Source organism: Muscardinus avellanarius (genome assembly GCF_963383645.1).
Source record: "Muscardinus avellanarius genome assembly, chromosome: 7".
Classification (NCBI taxonomy): Eukaryota; Metazoa; Chordata; class Mammalia; order Rodentia; family Gliridae; genus Muscardinus; species Muscardinus avellanarius.
This window is the reverse complement of record NC_137793.1, coordinates 82,342,710-82,360,826: the sequence shown is the minus strand read 5'-3', so window position 1 is coordinate 82,360,826 and position 18,117 is coordinate 82,342,710. Positions and strand designations below refer to the sequence as shown.

Below are 18,117 nucleotides of genomic sequence, written 5' to 3'. Positions count from 1 at the left end.
GTCTTAGCCCCTTATGCCCTGAATAAACTGGGAGAAAGTAATCTTACTTCTCCTAGCATGGTGGCACATGCCTATAATCCCAGTGACTCAGGAAGCTGAGGCAGGAGGGTCACAAGTGTGAGGCCAGGCTGGGCAGTTCTGTGTCAAAATAAAAAGTAAGCTAGGCATGGTGCCACATGTCTGTAATCCCAGTACTCTAGGGGGCTGAGACAGAACTGCAGTTTTGAGGACAGCCTCAGAAACATAGTGAGATTCTCAACCATCTAGTGAGACCCTGTTTCAAAATAAAAATGGGCTGGGGGTGTAGTTTGCAGGTTGAATATTCCTGGGTTCAATCCCCAGTAACACACACACACACACACACACACACACACACACACACACACACACATTCACACGAAAGATGTACCTTAGTGGTAGAGTACCCCTTGGTTCAATCCCTAATACGGAAAGCAAACAAACAAACAAACAAACAAACAAACAAAACAACCAATAATGTAACATTAGGGCCCTGACCAATTAAAATTGAGACAGCGACTACATATGGTGGAGTACACCTGTAATCCCAGTACTTGAGAGGCTGAGACGGAAAGATAGCAGGTTCAAGGCTAGCCTCAGCAACTTAGTGAGGCCCTTAGCAACTTAGTGAGGCCCTTTTTCAAAATAAAAAATAAAATAAAGCTAGAAATACAGCTGGGGTGTAGCTCAGCGTAGGAATGGCGCTGGGTTCAATCCCAAGTAACACACACACAGTAGATGAGAACGTGTTCTGTAACTGTGCTGTGTTGATGAGAGGTGGAGCGATGCCAGTTTTAGGCTCGCTATTGAAGGTCAGCTCTCAAGGGCCAGCGGGCAGGACCTGAGGCTTCAGAGGGCCGCAAAGGAAGGGAAGGCTCTTCCTGAAGCCGTCCTCTTGCTCACGCTCCTGGCCCCATGTGCGGAGCTGTGTCCTCAGTGGAATCAGGTTGGTTTGACCCAACTCCACATGACAAATAAGGCAGAATGGTCTGGCTGCTCCCAGCCTTTCTTTCTTTGGAGGGGTGGCATCCCTCCTTCCACCCTCCAGCCTCCGGCTTTGTGCCCACCTCCTGCCCACCAACTCACAGCAGCGGCCACTGCCAAATGAACACCCCAAATTGGAACATATGTCACTCCTGGAGCCCCGTTCGCCTGTCCGCCACTACATGCCTATTTTCTAATTTCCAGCTGACATTTCCCTTAGTGAAATAAATGAATTTGCTCCAGCGGAGGCCCTGCTCGGATTAAGCTGCTGTCAGAGCCCCATGCACCAAACAAATTGTTGCCTGCAGCCCACAGTGCAGGCGCGCAGGATGCATTCCAATAGGGGGTGGCAGGAGGGGCCTGGGGAGAGCGAGGAGGAGCCTGCCTCAGTCATGCCAGTGGGCCGGCAAAGACTGAATGAGAGACGGCAGAGATGCTGGGAGCCAGGGAACAGGGAACTAAACAGAGAGAGACCTTCGGGGGGTAGAGATAGGGTAGGAGAACCCTGTGAAGGTTTGAGAAGGCGCAGGTTTTATGGGAGGAGAAGGTGATGGGAGACACGATTCCTGGAAAAAAAAAAAAAAAACCCAGAGAAAGAAAAGGAAAGAGGAGAGTCTCTGCCCTGAAGCTCCCTTGGGAAAAGGGCCAGTGGGGGGGCAGACTCACTGTTCAGCGATGATGTATTCTCCTGGGAGGGGCGTGCAGGGCACCCCAGCCACCTGCACGTGGTGAGCGATCTCGGAGAAGTCCAGGCCCAAGTTCACACCGTGGATGGTTACTCGAGTCCCTCCTTCAGGTGGTCCGGACACTGTCAAAATCTGCAGGAGGGAATTGGGATTAGCCAGCCTGGTCAGACACAGTAATAGAGCAATAGCCCCCACCCCACCCCCGGGGCATGGGATGTGGCAGACACCTGGCATCCGGGTGAACCGTGTGTCTTCTATGCGTTTTAACATATTTAGGGCCCTGACATCATCATCCTCTGTTTTGCAGTATTTCCTTGGTTAAATAATTCATTTATTCATTCATTCATACACTCACCCATTTATTTAAAAAGATTATCAGAATCCAGGTGCACACCTGTAATCCCACTACTTGGGAGGCTGAGACTGGAGGATTGAAGGTTGGAGGCCTGCCTCAGCGATTTAGCCACTTAATGAAACTCTGTGTTACAACAAAAATAAAATAGAGCTGGGGGTGTAGTTCTGCGGTAGAATGCCCGAGTTTAAACCCCAGTACCACATACACGCACATACACGCACACACAAAAGAATCAGAAATAATTCTGGGCTCCAGGCAGGAAATCACTGTTAGAGATATGTCTCTAATTCACTAGTTGCCTGATTGTGATCAAGTCACATAATCTCTCTGAATTTGAGTTCTTAGCTGTGAAGAGAATATTATCATGTCTACCAAACTTGCAGGGAGCTTGGGAACCCCAAGCCCAGGGAGCATTTTATAAGCCAGAAGGGCTTTGTAACTGTGACAGTGTCATTGTTGCCTCTCCTGTGTGCTGGACCCCGTTGGGGGTGCAATGATGATGAATACCACAGCAGATCTGGCCTCAAGGAACTTATAGTCAGGGAGGATGAGATAACAAAGGCTTATAAATAACATCCACTCAAGGTCCACGGTGATAAGACAGATACAGAGCAAGCAAGGTGGGAACTGAGAACAGGACGAGATTAGGTGTGGCTGCAGGGGGCGATCAAAGGCCCAGAGCTGTTAGCTCTGGAAAAAAAAAAAAAAATCCTATGACACATGTTAGGGCCGAGAAGAAATAACTTTAGGCTTTCCCAAATCTTTGCTGGCTTCCTGTTAGCAAGGATTATTTATTTATTCAATCACCAAATGCTGAATGTCTCATTTTGCTTTCGCCGAAAGGAAAAGGAATAGCACAGTCAGGTTCTCCTGATTGTGAAAACTGAAGTGTAAGCTTCTGTCTGGGAGCAGACCAGCCTCTAGGAAGCAGGCAGGTGTTTTGGGGTCCAACAGTTCCCAGTGAAAAAGTTTAAGCTGGGCATGGTGGGGCATGCCCGGAATCCCAGTACTTGGGAGGCTGAGATAGGAGGATTGTAGGTTTTGAGGACAGCCTCAACAATATAGCAAGACTTTCAAGTGAACTAGTGAGACCCTGTTTCAAAACAAAAAGTAAAATAGGGCTGGGGGTGTAGCTTGAAGGTAGAATGTCCCAAGTTCAATATCATGCGCGCGCGCGTGTGTGTGTGTGTGTGTGTGTGCGCGCGCGTGTGTGTGTGACAAATAAAATAATAAAATAAATGAATAAATAAATACAAATAAGTTTGCGTTTTGTGGCTTGTAATGATTAGAAGTAGAAAGAAATTAGATGTGAACTCAGTCCTAGGCAGTAGAGGAATGCTGAATTTCAGAACTGGAAAGGATTGCAGAGGATTCTATTCTAAGATCCTTATTTTACAGTGAAAAGAAGGAGCTGGGGGAAGTTAGGGATGCATCCAAGGCCTCGAGCAGCTTTTACACACAATTTAAAAATAGCCCAGTGTTCTTTTCACTGCACCATGAGAAAGGCAAGATGTTAGGGGAGGGGGAGGGAAGAGAATTGTTCAAGAAGAACAAGGATCCACTAGGCTCCCCGAGGTGCAGACGGGCAGAGCCACAGCCCTCGCTTCCTTGGACAGGGTTACCTGCCAGTGGAGAGTGCCCTGGGTGGTGGTGATAGGTGAGTCCCGGTGGATATCCTGCTGAAACCTTCCCACCTCTCCTGTCCTTCCAAAGGGGTGTGCCTCCCTTCCTGTGTTGTGGACACATCTCAGCCACAAATCCCATGGAGAGAGAGAGAGAGAGAGAGAGAGAAAGAAGAGGAAGAAGAAGAAGAAGTAGGAGAAGGAGGAGGAGGAGGAGGAGGAGGGATGGGATGGGATGGGATGATGGTGCAGGCCTCCTTCCTCACTCTGGCCTATGTGCTGTGCAGACTGGGAGCTTTCAGCAAGGTGGCTGCAGAGCCAGGACTTGAGCTCAGGTCTCCTGGCCTCCTCTCTGCGTCTGCAGGCCTCTGCTGGCGCTGCTCCTCCCTCTTTGCCAGCGAAGCCCTGAACATGCTCCTCTGGGGACTCAAGATAGAGTCAAGTCAAGTCACCTTGACTAGGGCTCTGATTCCCTTTTCTGGGAATAAAATATTCTACCTTATGAATAAAATGCAACAAGACACATGAAATGAACCACGGGAGATGTAGTCAAGGGGACTCGGAGGAATCTCTGTGTGCTGGAGTAGGGGTGGGAGGAAGGACAACTTGGAGAGGAAAGAGCTGGTCAAGGAACTACAAGTCCCTGGGGATTCTAAAAATAGCCTCAATAAAGCATCTGGGCTGTTCCCCTCTTCTCTGGCACTGTTTCCTCAGGGGCCTGGGACTCCTAGGTCCTGGGAGATGGGACCATGGAACTTTGTCTATTAGAGGCAAGAAAGAGCCGGGCGTGGTGGTGCACACTTGTAATCCCTGCGCTTGGGAGGCTGAGACAGGAGGATCGCACAGGTTCGAAGCCAGCCTCAGCTACTTAGTGAGGCTCTCAGCAACTTAGTGAGACCTGTTTCCAAATAAAAATATAAAATAGGTCTGGGACTAGAGCCCAGAGGTAGAAAGCCCCTGGGTTCCACCCCCAGTACCACCACCAAAAAAAAAAAAAAAAAAAAAAAAAAAAGAAGCAAGAAAGGTGTTGCTTCCATCTCTTCTGCAGCAGAGCCTCCATAGGAGAGAATTTGCTCTCATCTCCTGGCTCTCTTAGATCTGATCTGCTTGGGCTGGGCTTCAGTAGCCCCTCCACCCTCTATCCCCATCCCCATCCCCATCCATCCCCAGCTACCTGGATGGCATGAACCCACCTACCCAAAGGAACTGACAAAACTGTGGTGATTGGTTCCCTCTCCCTCCCCCATTTTTATTTTTAAAAATACATTCTTTTGCTCGCTGCAGTTAATTACAACCTTTCAGAGAAACTGTGAAATGAAATCTTTCTGGAAAGCCTAAAAATATTTCCGTCTTGCAGGTAGCATGTGGGGGATGGCATTGTGGATATTCAGAGGCACCGGCAGGTTCCGTAGGACTGCTTCCTCCTACTGCCAAGTCCTCGCGGTGTTTCCTTCCAACACTCGAGAGGGGTGAGTGGTGGGGTGAGGAGTCAGATATGTGGACATCGGGGCTGGGTGCTGTAGGCCCAGTTTGTTGGCACAGAGCTGCTTAGAAGCACAAGTTGACTTATATTGTTTAGAGAAGGAAAAGCCACACCCCTTTTGTAAATTATTAGCAAGTGTTTTAATTTTGGCATAAAAATACATGTTAAAGAGATGGGTAGTTCCAGCTAACAGCTGCTGAAACCTACTATCCTCCTGGGTCATTAAACCAGGTCCTTAGGGTTTGGAAAGTGCCTGGGGAAGGTTGGGTCTTCATAGCAATCTCTTTTTTTGTTTGGACTGTGTGATATTGCCACCATCAAGGGTAGATAGCAAGGGAGTTCAGGGTGAGAGTCAAACTCAGGGTGAGTTCAGGGTCCTGGGACTGTGGCTTACAGCTTCTTGCTTAAAGCAAAACCGATGTGGAAAAGTCTGGATTTCCAAAACAGATGAGGTGGTGATGATTTGATTTGCAAGAGGATTCCCAACGCGTCCATTACTGATGTCTTCCAAATCTATATGGTTGGCTCGGACCTCTCTCCTGAGCTCCGCAGCCATATATCCAATTGCTACTGGACATCTTCACTCCCACCCGTGTGTCCCTCAGGCATCTCAAATTTCACCACATCTGAAAATGAACTCTTAATTTTTCTTCTTTCCAACCTAATACAATTATCCTCCCGGATTCTCTTTCAAGGTTAATGGAATCACTGTTCACGCAGTCAGGAATCTTACAATCATCTTCAATTCTTTCCTTTCCCTTATCTACCACATATAAAACATGAGGTCACTAGGTCCTGTCGGTCCTTACTACCATGTGTCTGGAATCTGTGCATTCCAGAGCAGGGCTCCACCATCTCTCACCCACTCTAACCACAGAGGTCTCTATGCTTTTCCATAGAAATCTTGGCTGCCAGAAGGAATGCATACCTGACCAGGCAACTAGGCTCTTGCTCCAAGAACCCTCCAGACTCTGCCCACTGGCCACGCAAGGTCGCTAATTGCTGGCTCGGCCTTTGTGGGCTTCAGGTTCTGCCTCCCTGCACTTCTTCAACCCTCCTCTTCAGCCACCCCCTTCTATTCTACAATATGTGACTATACCCTGTGTCTCACCAGGTATCTGTAGTTCCTGTATATACAAGGAATTCGAAAAAACTCTGTGCTTTTGGACATATTTGTTTTTCTCCAGCTCAAAACCAGAGAGAGTCAAGGTAGAGGGCTGTGCTAGCAGTGCACAGAAACAGAGGAAGGCATTCTACAGAAGACCCACTCTCTCCCCGAGGCCTTGCCAATGAGTACAGGGGCCATGATGTCTGTGTAGTAGCTTGGAGTAGAGCAAGAACCTGGCTTCTGGTTTTCCTCATTTTTCCTCAGGATCAAGTATCTGGGGGAAGGCCCAGAGGAGAGGCTTAGTGGGAAAGGATTTTTTTCTCCAGAGATGGAGTGAATGGGACCTTAAAGGACCCACCTCAGACCAAGCAGCAGCAGGGTGCTTGGCCCTTCTTCTCCATGCCAGCCACTCTGTCCCCCTCCCAGGGTGTTCTCTTAAAAGTAGCATTAGATTGCCAGTCAGCAAGACTGCATTCCATAAAGCTAGGCTCTCCTGGAACCAGGTCTGGTCTTTCTACAGGAGCTTATACAGAGGCAAGCTGGCTGAGTCCCCAGCTCTTGCAGAACTCCAGAGAAAGCCTTCTAGATCTGAAAGGAGCTGCAGGGATGCTGGATGAGGGGAGGTGGGGGCAAGAGCGTGGGTGGAGTTATATAGAGTCTTCCATTGACAGAGCATCAACTAAAATATGGCCAGGATAGTAGCAGGTCCGTGAGTCCTGGCCTCAGCTGCAGATAGCCCTGCTGCTGTGGTTACCCAAGAGGGGGAAGACAGACCATCTGATGCTCAGGCAGCATCTACAGCAGCAAGAGGGTGACCTTGGGAGTCAGACAGACCTGAATTTGAATAGCAGCTCTGATACTTATGGGCTATGTGACCTTGAATCTCATGTCCTCATCTGAAAACAGATAATACCACTTGCCTCACAGGGATGATGCGAGGATTAAGTGAGATAACATTTGGAAATTCCTTAGTATGTTGATTCAGCCAGCAGGTCTTGATAATTGCTAATTTCCTTCCCTGTGTTTCCCTGTACCCAGGACTTCCTAGATGACAAAAAACACGGGATGCTGGAGTTTATGGGGAGCTCAGAGATGATGGGAATCTTCCTATTAATTTGGAAGGGGAACACACGGACCAGAAAGCTCATGACAGAGATGCTGGGGTGACTTGGGTGGAAAGAGCTACTCTGAGTGGAGCTGTTGATTGGAGGATGCCTGGGAAGTTTCCTACAGCCCAAGCTTAGGCAGGGTGTGGGGTGGTACCTAGAGCAGGACTGTGGCTTTGATGAGTTCCAAGTCCCATATAGAAGCACATTCAGAGCCAGACATCATCTTTCACTCATGATGTATCTGGAAGGATGAGAACTCTGTCCAAAATGGTCCTCATTCTTTCCTTTTTCCTTTGTTGTCATTTCTTCTTTCCCTGGCTATTAGCCATTCTGGAATAGCTGGAACATTTCATAGTGAACTGAGACTTGTTTCAGGAAAGTGATTCTAAATGAGACATCCACAAAAACAAGTGATTTGAGTGTGTGTGTGTGTGTGTGTCCATGTGTGCATGTTAAGTGTTAAGTGTAGTGGGGAGGAGTAGAAGGATGAAAGATCTTTGGATATTGATTAATTCCAGCCCCATACTTTTCAACACATATTACACTGTGGACCAGAAATTGATCTAAGTTCTTCCAGGTGGAGTACTCCATCAGAAGTAGAGGACTGGGGAGAGAAGAGCACAGAGGCACCTGCTGGGTTGGGGTGGAGATCTACCTTAATAGATCTCCTGTGATCACAGGAGATCTATAAAGGTACCACTTGTGTGCTCATCCACTGCCCACCCCGTTACACTGGGGGCTCCCTAGATTTTGGTTCAGCACACTGATGTACTACATGCGCTACCCAGGAGAGCTTAGTAGCTCCCACAGCTATGGGATGTGAAGCCCATATGCATTTAACATGCCGATCCCTCTGCTGGCCGAACACACCCACTGACAAAGCGCCTTTCCAGCCTGACTCTGCTCAAAAGATGCCTCCTCTGTGAGGCCTTCTGACTCTCTGGGAAGATTCTGTAGCCCCTTTTCCTATGCTCCCATCCATCTTTAGAAACACTTCCACAAGAGCAGTTGCCGCACTGGACTGTAACTGCTCATTTCCTCAATAAGACAGTAACTATTTTGGGACAGGGACTTCCTCGCATGTCTTTGAAATCTAATACTTAGCATTCTGCCTGGCACAGAGCAACCCTCACTAAATATTCCCAACTCCCTGTGACGGGGGAATGCTGTTCTCAGTCAGATACCGGGACAGGCATTCTTTAAGGATGCCTGAAAGAATAGAGATACACCTAAGTGTTGCCTGGGAGAGATAAAAATTTTAACATCAGAATCATTAAGGACTTTTTCCTATAATCTCTCTTGCTTCAATATGAGCCAATTTCTGGTTTGATTCCTCATCGAATAGAGGACTGAACAGCTGCCTCCTTATCACGCATCTTTCAAATACTGAAGACAGCAATTAAGTCACCTTTGGCCTTTGCTTCTGCAATTTTGTCAGCTTTTCCTCTGAAGATACTATTTTCTAAACCCTTTGATCATTTCTGATGCTTTCCCCTGGACCCATGGATTTCCATGCATCCTCTGAGTGGAATAATCCAAACCAGGCCGGTGTCTTGAGCAAAGGCCAGATTGATTAATGTGCAGGAAGGAGGGCCTGCGAAGGTGGCTTCCCTCTGCCCACCACACACACCATTGGCCAGGCTAACCCTGGGCAAAATCTAGAAGGGCAAACCCTGGTACCTTTCTAAGGTTTGGTTTTAGTTTTCTCCCTGTGGTTCCCCCCCCCCCCTATTGAGGTACCCTTCACTCTGTTATTTCTCTTTTTTTGCGGGGTGGGGGGGTGTTCTGGGAATTGAACCCAGAGATATTCTACTTTCAAGCTATACCCACAGACCAATTTTATTTCTTATTTGGAAACAGGGTCTCACACCTGGAAACAGGTCTCAGCCACCACACATGGCTCTGTTATTTTCTCTTTTCTAAAAAAAAAGAAAAGCTTGTATTTGTGCCTTAATGGGACTTTTAAATTGTGTTATTACCTTACTTAAACATATTGGCATCTTGTGACTGGTTGTGGAGTAAAAAGTGTGGTGGCCCACACTTGTGATCCCAGTACTTGGGAGGCTGAGACAGGAGAATTGCAGGTTCAAAGCCAGCCTCAGCAACTTAGTGAGGCTCTCAGCAACCTAATGAGACCCTATTTCCAAATAAAAAATAAAAAAATAAGGCTAGGCATGTAGCTTGGAGGTAGGATGCCTCTGAGTTCAATTTTTAGCACACACAAAAAAAGTTTGTTAGCCAGGCGTGGTGGCACACGCTTGTAATCCCAGCATTTGTGAGGCTGAGACAGGAGGATTGTGGTTCGCGACCAGTCTCAGCTACTTAGTGAGGCCCTTGTAACTCAGTGAGACCCTGTTTCAAAATATAGAATAAAAAACAGGGCTGGAGATATAGCTTGGAGGTAGAATGCCCCTGGGTTCCATCCCCAGTACAGAAAAAAAAAAAAGTTTGTCTACTGATGGCAGGCAGCATTTTATGTGTCTGCAGTATTTAGAAGGAAAATATGAGAAACATTTAGGGCTCAGACCAGCAGCTCTAAACACTGCCCCCAGCCAGTCTCAGACCCTACCCATACATAAAAGAGGAGGGTCTAAGTCCTGGCTGTGTACTTGTTGATTGGCACATTTTAAGCCAGGAGGAATAGGCCAATAGCACGTGGGAGAAGGCAGGCATGTCTAGGGCACTGCACAGGGGCTGATAGTGGAGGACTAGCCAGGAGAGTCCTATCTTTCATTTGTGTGGTAGTGGGGACTGAACCCAAGGGTATTCTACCTCCAAGTTACACCCCCAGCCCTTATATATATATATATATTTTGAAACAAGGTCTCCCTAGGTTGCTGAGAGTCTTGCTAAGTTGCTGAGGCTGGTCTTGAACCTGCAATACTCCTGTCTCAGCCTCCCAAATACTGAGATTACAGGGACGCATCACTATGCCTGGCTCCATTTCTATCATTTACCTAGGTCCTCTCAAAGCTTCCGGGAACGTCTGGTTTGGGGAGCCACTGCTTCACCTGCTCAGGCCCCACCGTAACTGCAGCACAATCCGATGGAGCCTGGCGAGTGCCCGCCGGGGTACCCCAGCCAAATCTGTATCCCGGGCAGACCCTGTCGTGTTTGTTTTCCTTGTGGACCCCGTGACCTGGAAAGCAGCCGCCGTGATGCTGCATCCGCCCTCGTTCTTGCAGCCACTAATTGAACAGTTTGGAGGGAACTGTGCCACAAAGCTGCCCAAGGGCGAGAGCAGATGCAGCCGATTAATTACAGCTGGGAAGATCCGAAGGGCTGCACAGGGGAGGCGCTGGAAGGCCCCAGGGCTTGGCAGCCTGGTGAGAGCGCTCGGGCTGGCTGCGCAGGGACAGCCATCCCTGGGTTCTGGCTCTGGTGGGGATTCAAGGAGGGTCTTGGAGGGGCAGCGTTGGATCCTTCTTTAGAGCAAGTGCTTTGAGGGGGTCAGAGGAACCTAGTGGGAACTTTGCAAATCCAGGATCCCCTCCTAGAGACCCCATCTTCCTCTGGTGTGTCTCTTGGAGATAGGAAGGGTGGCAAAGCATGGGTTCCAGGTTGTTGAAGATTTTTTTTTTCTGATAATGCTGCTTAACTCCCCCCCCCCATTTATTAAATGCTTCTAATGAGTCAGGAATTGTACCAGAAGCTTTACATATTGTATCCCACTCAGGGCTTAAAACAAGTTACGAGAGCAGTGCTAATATTATTCCCATTTTACAGGTGGAGAAAAGTGTCCCAGGGCAGTTAAGAAACCTGCTCGGGGGTGTACACAGTGGCAGAATGCAGACGGGCCTATCCAGCCTGTGCTTGTAGCCTCTGCATGGTACCACCTGAGCTGAGCATCCTTCCTTGGAGATGCCCCAGGGCGTTAGCCATGAGTTCCTATGTCCCAGCCTCCTCTTAGGTCCCTCCTGCTCAGCCCTCCAACCCCTTACCCTTGGCTAAGGCAAATCTTTCTTCTTCCCAAGGAGCCCTGAAGCTGGCTTGGTTCACTCCTGCTATTTCTCTATATTTCTCTGAGCTTCTCCGACTCCCTCCTCCCTCCTCTCTACTTCTGCTCCAGGAAATGTCCACACTTCCCTCTTGGTTTTTTCCCCCCTTATCTTCTCTCCCTGTGTGAGCTGAAACTCCCCAGACAATGGTGGGCATTGGGAACTACTGGTTTTCTTCCCACTTCTGTGCAAGACCAAGGTGCTGGCTCCTTCTCTCCTCGGGTACTGTCAGTGGAGAGTTCTGTTTGTTCAAGTCAGCTTGGGAAAGAGAACAAGGATAGAACACAGGTCGAATGTGGAGATTCTTGGTTAAGTAGCTGAGGTTTCAATCCCAGCTCTGAAATTTACTGGCAATGCCACGTTAAGAGAGTTGTCACACCTCGAAGTACCTCAGTCTCTTCAAGTGTAAGATGAGGCTAATGCTGACTTCTACCTTGTAAATGTTGTGAGTTCTAGACTAGACAGGTGAGGTGCTATGTGCGGTGCTAGGTATGAGAAAACATCCGGTGAACGTTGGCCATTCTTATTCCCTTGATTATTTTATGTTACTTTATTTATTTATTTTTTTGGTGGTACTGGGGTTCCTGGAAGCCCTTCTACCTCTGGGCTACACTCCCAGACCTATCTTATATTTTTATTTGAAAACAGGGTCTCTTAAACCAGTGAGGCTGGCTTCGAACCTGTGTGATCCTCCTGTCTCCGCCTCCCAAGCGCGGGGATTACAAGCGTACGCCACCACACCCAGCCCCTTGGTTATTTTATAATCAAGAAATCTGGGCAGAAACTGGGCTAGCTGACCTCCAGAGGGAAAGTGGCTTTGTTTTTAAGAGTAACCTATACAGATGGAAGCCCAGGGCATTGTTCTTGGTGGGAACTCAGGACAGAGGCAGATAGCCTGGCTTGTGGTGTTACTGCCTCTGTGCCCGTGCCGCCCTCCTGGTGGTCTCTGCAGGCTGTCCATCCCCACCACTGCGTTTGTCAGGGGAGAAAGAAGAGACTGGAATCAGAACTCCTTGAGAGAGGTGAGGGGTCCTCAGGAAAGCTACTCCAGGGTGACCTTGGCCCCTCCAGTGTTCCCAGCCAATGATCACCCTCTGTTTTAGATGCTACTGTGTCTGAAATGAGGTTTCAGGAGCAGCCAGCAAGGAGGACATCTCCTTTGTCCACTCACTTCCTTCCGGTCTCTTAGTGTCTGCTTGGCTTTAGAGGGCAGTGATGCCAATGTGTGCTTCCAATTTTCCATCCCACCCTAACTCCCAAAGACATCGGATGCTGAGCCTACCTCAGCAATGGTCACGGTCTTTTTCTACTTGTGTGAGTGTCTGTGAGTGCGTGTGTGTGTGTTTGAGAGAGAGAGAGAGAGAGAGAGAGAGAGAGAGAGAGAGAGAGAGAGAGACTCTTCTCTTCACAGCAGGCTAGAGCCCAACTGACGAGCTCTGCAGGAATCTATGGCATCGGTGGCACCAGCTCTCCTGCCTGGCGTGAATCCTTGCTGGCTCTTGTCTTGGCTGATAGTACATTCAAAACCTAATTGTTATCTCAGCAGAGTAACTCCATTATTCATCCTGACACCAGCCCCCGTTAGCTGTTTGTTGCAGTGATGTTGTATTAATGAGGCCTGCAAATAAATGAACGGGAGATCAGAGTGCCGGCTTGTGTCTCAGGAAAACTGTTTTCCTTCCTTCCTTCCTTCCTTCCTTCCTTCCTTCCTTCCTTTTTTTTTTTTTTTTTTTTTTTTTTGTTGTTGTTGCTGGGAACTTTGCATCGAGTCATTCTGGCCCTGGGCAGATGGCTTTTGGCCTTCCTGACAAAAAATTTGGTGTAGCAAGGTGGATAAAGACTTGTAAATTTCCCAGCTTCCCAAACAGTTCCACAAATGCATTTGCATCTCAGAGAACCTGGGGGGAAAGCATTCTCCTTTAAATTATCTGGGCATGAGGAGAGCAGGAGGCAGAAGGTGCCATAGATCATCTCAAACTATTATAGTATCAAAAATTATTTATGCTTGGTTATGGAGGGTACTGTACACTGTTTTCTACAATTGATTTTCATTCCCAGAAACATGTACCTAAGATGGTGTTAAAGAGAATTTATATTCCTCAAGCATGGATTGGTGAGGATGGAGAAGTTACTGAGGTTGAAAAATTCATAAAGTAAAATTTACACAGTGGTCAGTGGAGAGATGACTGTAGACCTTTCACCCTCCCGCCTGTGCATCTTTACCAGGCAACAGGGGAGGTGGCTTTGGGAAAACACAGAAACATTCTTCTACATTTTAAGGGTGATAGGTTCCTGGCCACTTCCTGAGGCCCCAGCTCTGGGACTTGTCCCCTGCATCTCTAGCCAACTGTGCTTTTGCTTCACCTGATCTCTGCTCTGGCCTGCAGGTGTGTACCACCTGGGTACCCTCCTCTGGGTTCTTCCATCAGGTATAGATGCTCGAGAAGTCAAAATGCCAGGCCAGGGACTCCAGCTCCTACTTGAACCATGGTCCCATTAGTGGGAAAAGGCCAAAACTAACTATATCAAGTCTGCAGACTTTACACAATATCTGAGAGAGCAGTTAAAAAGATGCCTGCGCCTGACAGGCAAGATGCACTAGCCCCAAGCTCAACTGCACCCCATCTTCTCTCACTGAGGTTTTCCTCCCTTACATGTAAAAGTGTGGATCAGTGCTTAGGAAGACAGGTGAAGGCTGCTTTAAGGCATAAAATAAAGGGCAACTAATGACCTCTGTTTTTTTGGCATCACTTGGTATCTTCCAAGAGGATTTTGATCCTAGGCATAGACATTTTTGGCATACTTGGGGTGGGGTGAGGTGAAGGATACTCCTCCATCCCTTTGACCAAGAGAGGTGGCATGGTGTGATTGGGGGAGACTGTCTTTTGCAGTCAGTAGTCCCTAGTTTTCAATCTCTGCTTTGCCACTAACTAGATGTGTGACTTTGGACAAATTACTTATTTCCCCCACTCCAATTATTGTTTCCCCCACTCTTTTGAAAATCATCTTGCAGAGGCGGAGGAACAAATATGCAAACTGCACAGCACCTGGCACATGGAAGAGTCTCATTAAAAAAAAGGCTATTATGGGATGGGGATTTAACTTAGTGGTAGAACACTTGGCGAGCATGTGTGAGACTCTGGGCTTGATACCCAGTATTGCAAAGAAATGAATTAATAAATAAATAAAAGCTATTATTGTTAAAAGTCCCAGAATCAGAATACTGGATGACCTACTCATGTCCCTAGACTGAGGTACTGTTCTTATTAGCTGTGGAGACGTACATCTCTCTACTGCAGGCCTCTTCCTGTGCAGGAGGTAACTGCTAGGGGTGTAGATTAGAAGTTTCTGTCCTAGGCTCTTTGAAGGAAGCAGAAGAACCTTCAAGGCAGAACATTTCCATCATCTTCCAGGTGGACAATGTTCAAGGATGGGCTGCGCTACACGGCAAGAGGTTGTATCCTCCTCCATCCCCATCTAGGGCTCACTCATCCACGTGACAACTTCCAACCCAAGCACTGTGCATGGCACACTAACTGAATATTCATTTATGATTGAATTAATTTCTTTGGAACTATGGCATCTTCTCCCCTTACTCAGAATTCTTACTTTTGTAGGTTGAAATCTACCCTGCCTGCAAATTCATGTTAAAACCCTACCTCCAAGTACTTCAAAATGTGATTTTATTTGGATACAGTCTTTATGGCAGTAATCCTGCAAGTGGCCTTTAATACAATCTTATTGGTGTTTTATTTATTATTATTATTATTATTATTATTAGTGCTAGAAATCAAACCTAGGGGCTTTCAACCTCCAAGCTACAACCCCTAGCCCTATTTTAAAATGTATTTTTAAATTTTTTTGAAACAGGGTCTCTCTAAGTTGCTGATACTGGTCTTGAACCTGTGACCTTCCTATCTCAGTTTCACAAGTACTGGGATTACAAGCATACACCAACATACCCATCTGGTAATCTTACTTTTAAAGAGGTTTTAGGAGGCAGACACACACACACAGGGAGAATGTCATGTGAACATGAAGGCAGATGTTGGGTAATAACTTCTATAAACCAAAGAATACCAAAGGTTGGCAGCAAAGCACTAGAAGATAGGAAACAGGCCTGGGGCAGACTCTTCCTCACAGCCCTCAGAGGGAACCAACCCTGTCTACTTGAGCTTGAGCTTCTAGCTTCTAGATCTGTAAGAAAATAAAATTTTATGATTTACACCTCTGTATGGCCCTTCATTGTGGCCACCCTAGGACGTGAGGACTCAGTCTCTTAGAGACCAGAGTTTTGTCACGTCAGCTTCGGAGCCCTTTGCCTTCCCTAAGATTCTTTTTCTGTGGATATATTCAGTCTCCTTTTTTCTTTCTGCTGGACCCTGCCCATTCATGGTTTCTTGGGGAATGTTTTCTACCAGGCTTCCTTCCAGTGGATGGCTCATAACATCTTCCTCTTTGAGGTCCCAGCAGGCCCAGAGGCACAGGCTGGGCAGGACAGGACTGTGGCGGGCCAGGCATCTCAGGGACTTTCTAGTCCCCTGCACATCTCCTGTTTCTGGGGTTGAACAGGTGACATGTGCACAGACATCCGGATGACAGCTGAAAACAGGAGCAGCCTGGGATGCTTCCGCAGGGGACAGCGTCATTATCACGCCATGAGTTGGCTGAGAAGTAGCAGGCGGTGAGTCCTGAGGGGTCTTAACCTGAGGTTTATGCAAACTGGGAAATGCAATAGACTGTACAACTTGTCCTACATGAAGCTGCCATGAAGGATGGGTCTCTAGGGGGTGGGCTCGGTTGCCATGGAGACAGTAGGGTAAGGAGGGGTCGAGGAAGAACACAGCTGTTCATCTAACTGCACGTGAGCCCACTCATTTTCCTAAAGTAGAGCTTCTCTAAGGTCATCTCATTATGTTTCTGCTCTGCTCTCAGGCAGGATAGCACCCAATTCCAGCCCTCATTTATTTTCTGGATTAGAAATTCTGCCACCCCCAGCAGCCATCACGGGCCACCATGGAATCCTTCTCTTTAACCCTCTGGAAGACTCTTTGTAGAAAGTGGCCTCTGTTTACTGCACTGAGTGGTTATGCTGAGAAGGGTACCTTTTCTGAAGATAAGGACTAGAGGCAAAGAGATATGTATTAAAGGGTACAGACCTCATAGAATTCCGATAATTAGGAAGTTTAAGAAAAAGACTTAAGCTGCTGTGAAGGGATTAGCCAAGAAAGCTGAAGTAAAGAAAATGAGTTGATTCCTCTTAAAGGTTACTTTTCACAATTTATTCTCTTTTTTTTTTTTTGCCAAAAGTGCCACAGCAATCAGTTTGTGCCCTTCTTGAGGGCCTTCTACTAGGAGGCAAATGAGGGTGATTTTCCCCATGACTGGTGATGTTAACGTTTTTTTTTTTTTTTCAGTACTGGGGATAGAACCCTGGGGCATTCTACCTCTGAGCTACACGCCAAGCCCCCCCTTTTTTGGTGGTACTGGGGTTCCTGGAAACCCTTCTACCTCTGGGCTACACTCCAGACCTATTTTATATTATTTTTATTTGGAAACAGGGTCTCTTAAACCAGCGCGGCTGGCTTCGAACCTGTGCGATCTTCCTGTCTCCGCCTCCCAAGCACAGGGGTTACAAGCGTGCACCAACATGCCCGGCCCCCCCAGCCCTATTTTTAAGTCTTTATTTTGAAACAGGGTCTCACTGAGTTGCAAAGGGCCTCATTAAGTAGCTGAGGCTGTCTATGAACCCAGGTCCTCCTGTCTCAGCCCCCCAAATGCATGCTAGGCATGGTGATGTTAACTTTGATCACTTGCTTAAGATGGGATCTCCTTGCTTTCTTTACTGTAAAGTTACTATTGCTCTGTTTATAATTGATAAATATCCTATGAGAAGCTAGCATAAGACTATGTAAATATCCTATCACACTTTCCCCCACCACCAATTTAAGCATTCATTGACCATTCTTGCCGGAAACTGTTAGTACTATGAACTAATAATAAGTATTTATTTCCATAATTCTTTCTGAATTTATTAGTTTGGCTTCTAGTGTAAAGAAGAGCTTCCTCTTTTCTCCCCCCCATTATTTGTTTGTTTGCTTATATTAATAAAGACCATGGATTATTTTTTTAAATTATATTTGTAAAGACCATGATTAAAATTATTTTCTTGTTCAAGGTGCCCCAAATTTGATTCTTGAGAGCCCCTTCAAGTCACCTCCTATGCCTTTTGATATATTCCCTATGATTTTTTTTCTCTGTGTACTTTTTGCCAAAAAAATATAATCTGATTTAATCACAAGGACATATCCCAAATGAGGAACGTTCTATAAAATAACTGGTCTGGGCTTTTCAACAGTATGAAGGTCATGATGGACAAAGAAAGACTTTGGATTAAAAGACTAAGGATACATGACAATTGGATGCCACGCAGGATACTGGATTCAATCCCAGATTAGATTTTGGACCAAAAAGAGGAAAACACTAGGACAATTGTGAAATGTTAATAAAAGAAATGTATTAGATGGTATTACTGAATCAATGTCAATGGCTATATAAGGTGTTAACTTTGAAAAATATGGGTGAGGGGAATATTTGAAAGGTCTCTGAACTATTTTTGTACCTTTTAAAATTTGAAATTATTTCAAAAATGGAAAGTTAAAGGCACAGAGAATGACATTTACAGGGAAAAGAGGATCGGGTTGGGGAAGGAGATGCAAAATGAAAGAAAATATGATAGATAATAGTGAATAAT

General features: G+C 46.8%; 1 protein-coding gene across 1 annotated transcript in view; it reads right to left on the bottom strand.

Moving 5' to 3' along the window:
* Positions 1-18,117, bottom strand: part of PLXNA2 (plexin A2) — a gene marked incomplete at both ends in the record, with an annotated part of 192,311 nt that overhangs the window by 32,604 nt on the left and 141,590 nt on the right. Inside the window, one exon of the mRNA XM_080699264.1 lies at positions 1,669-1,820. Within this exon, the coding sequence (XP_080555390.1) occupies positions 1,669-1,820 (152 nt within the window). The remainder of the gene's footprint in view (positions 1-1,668; positions 1,821-18,117) is intronic.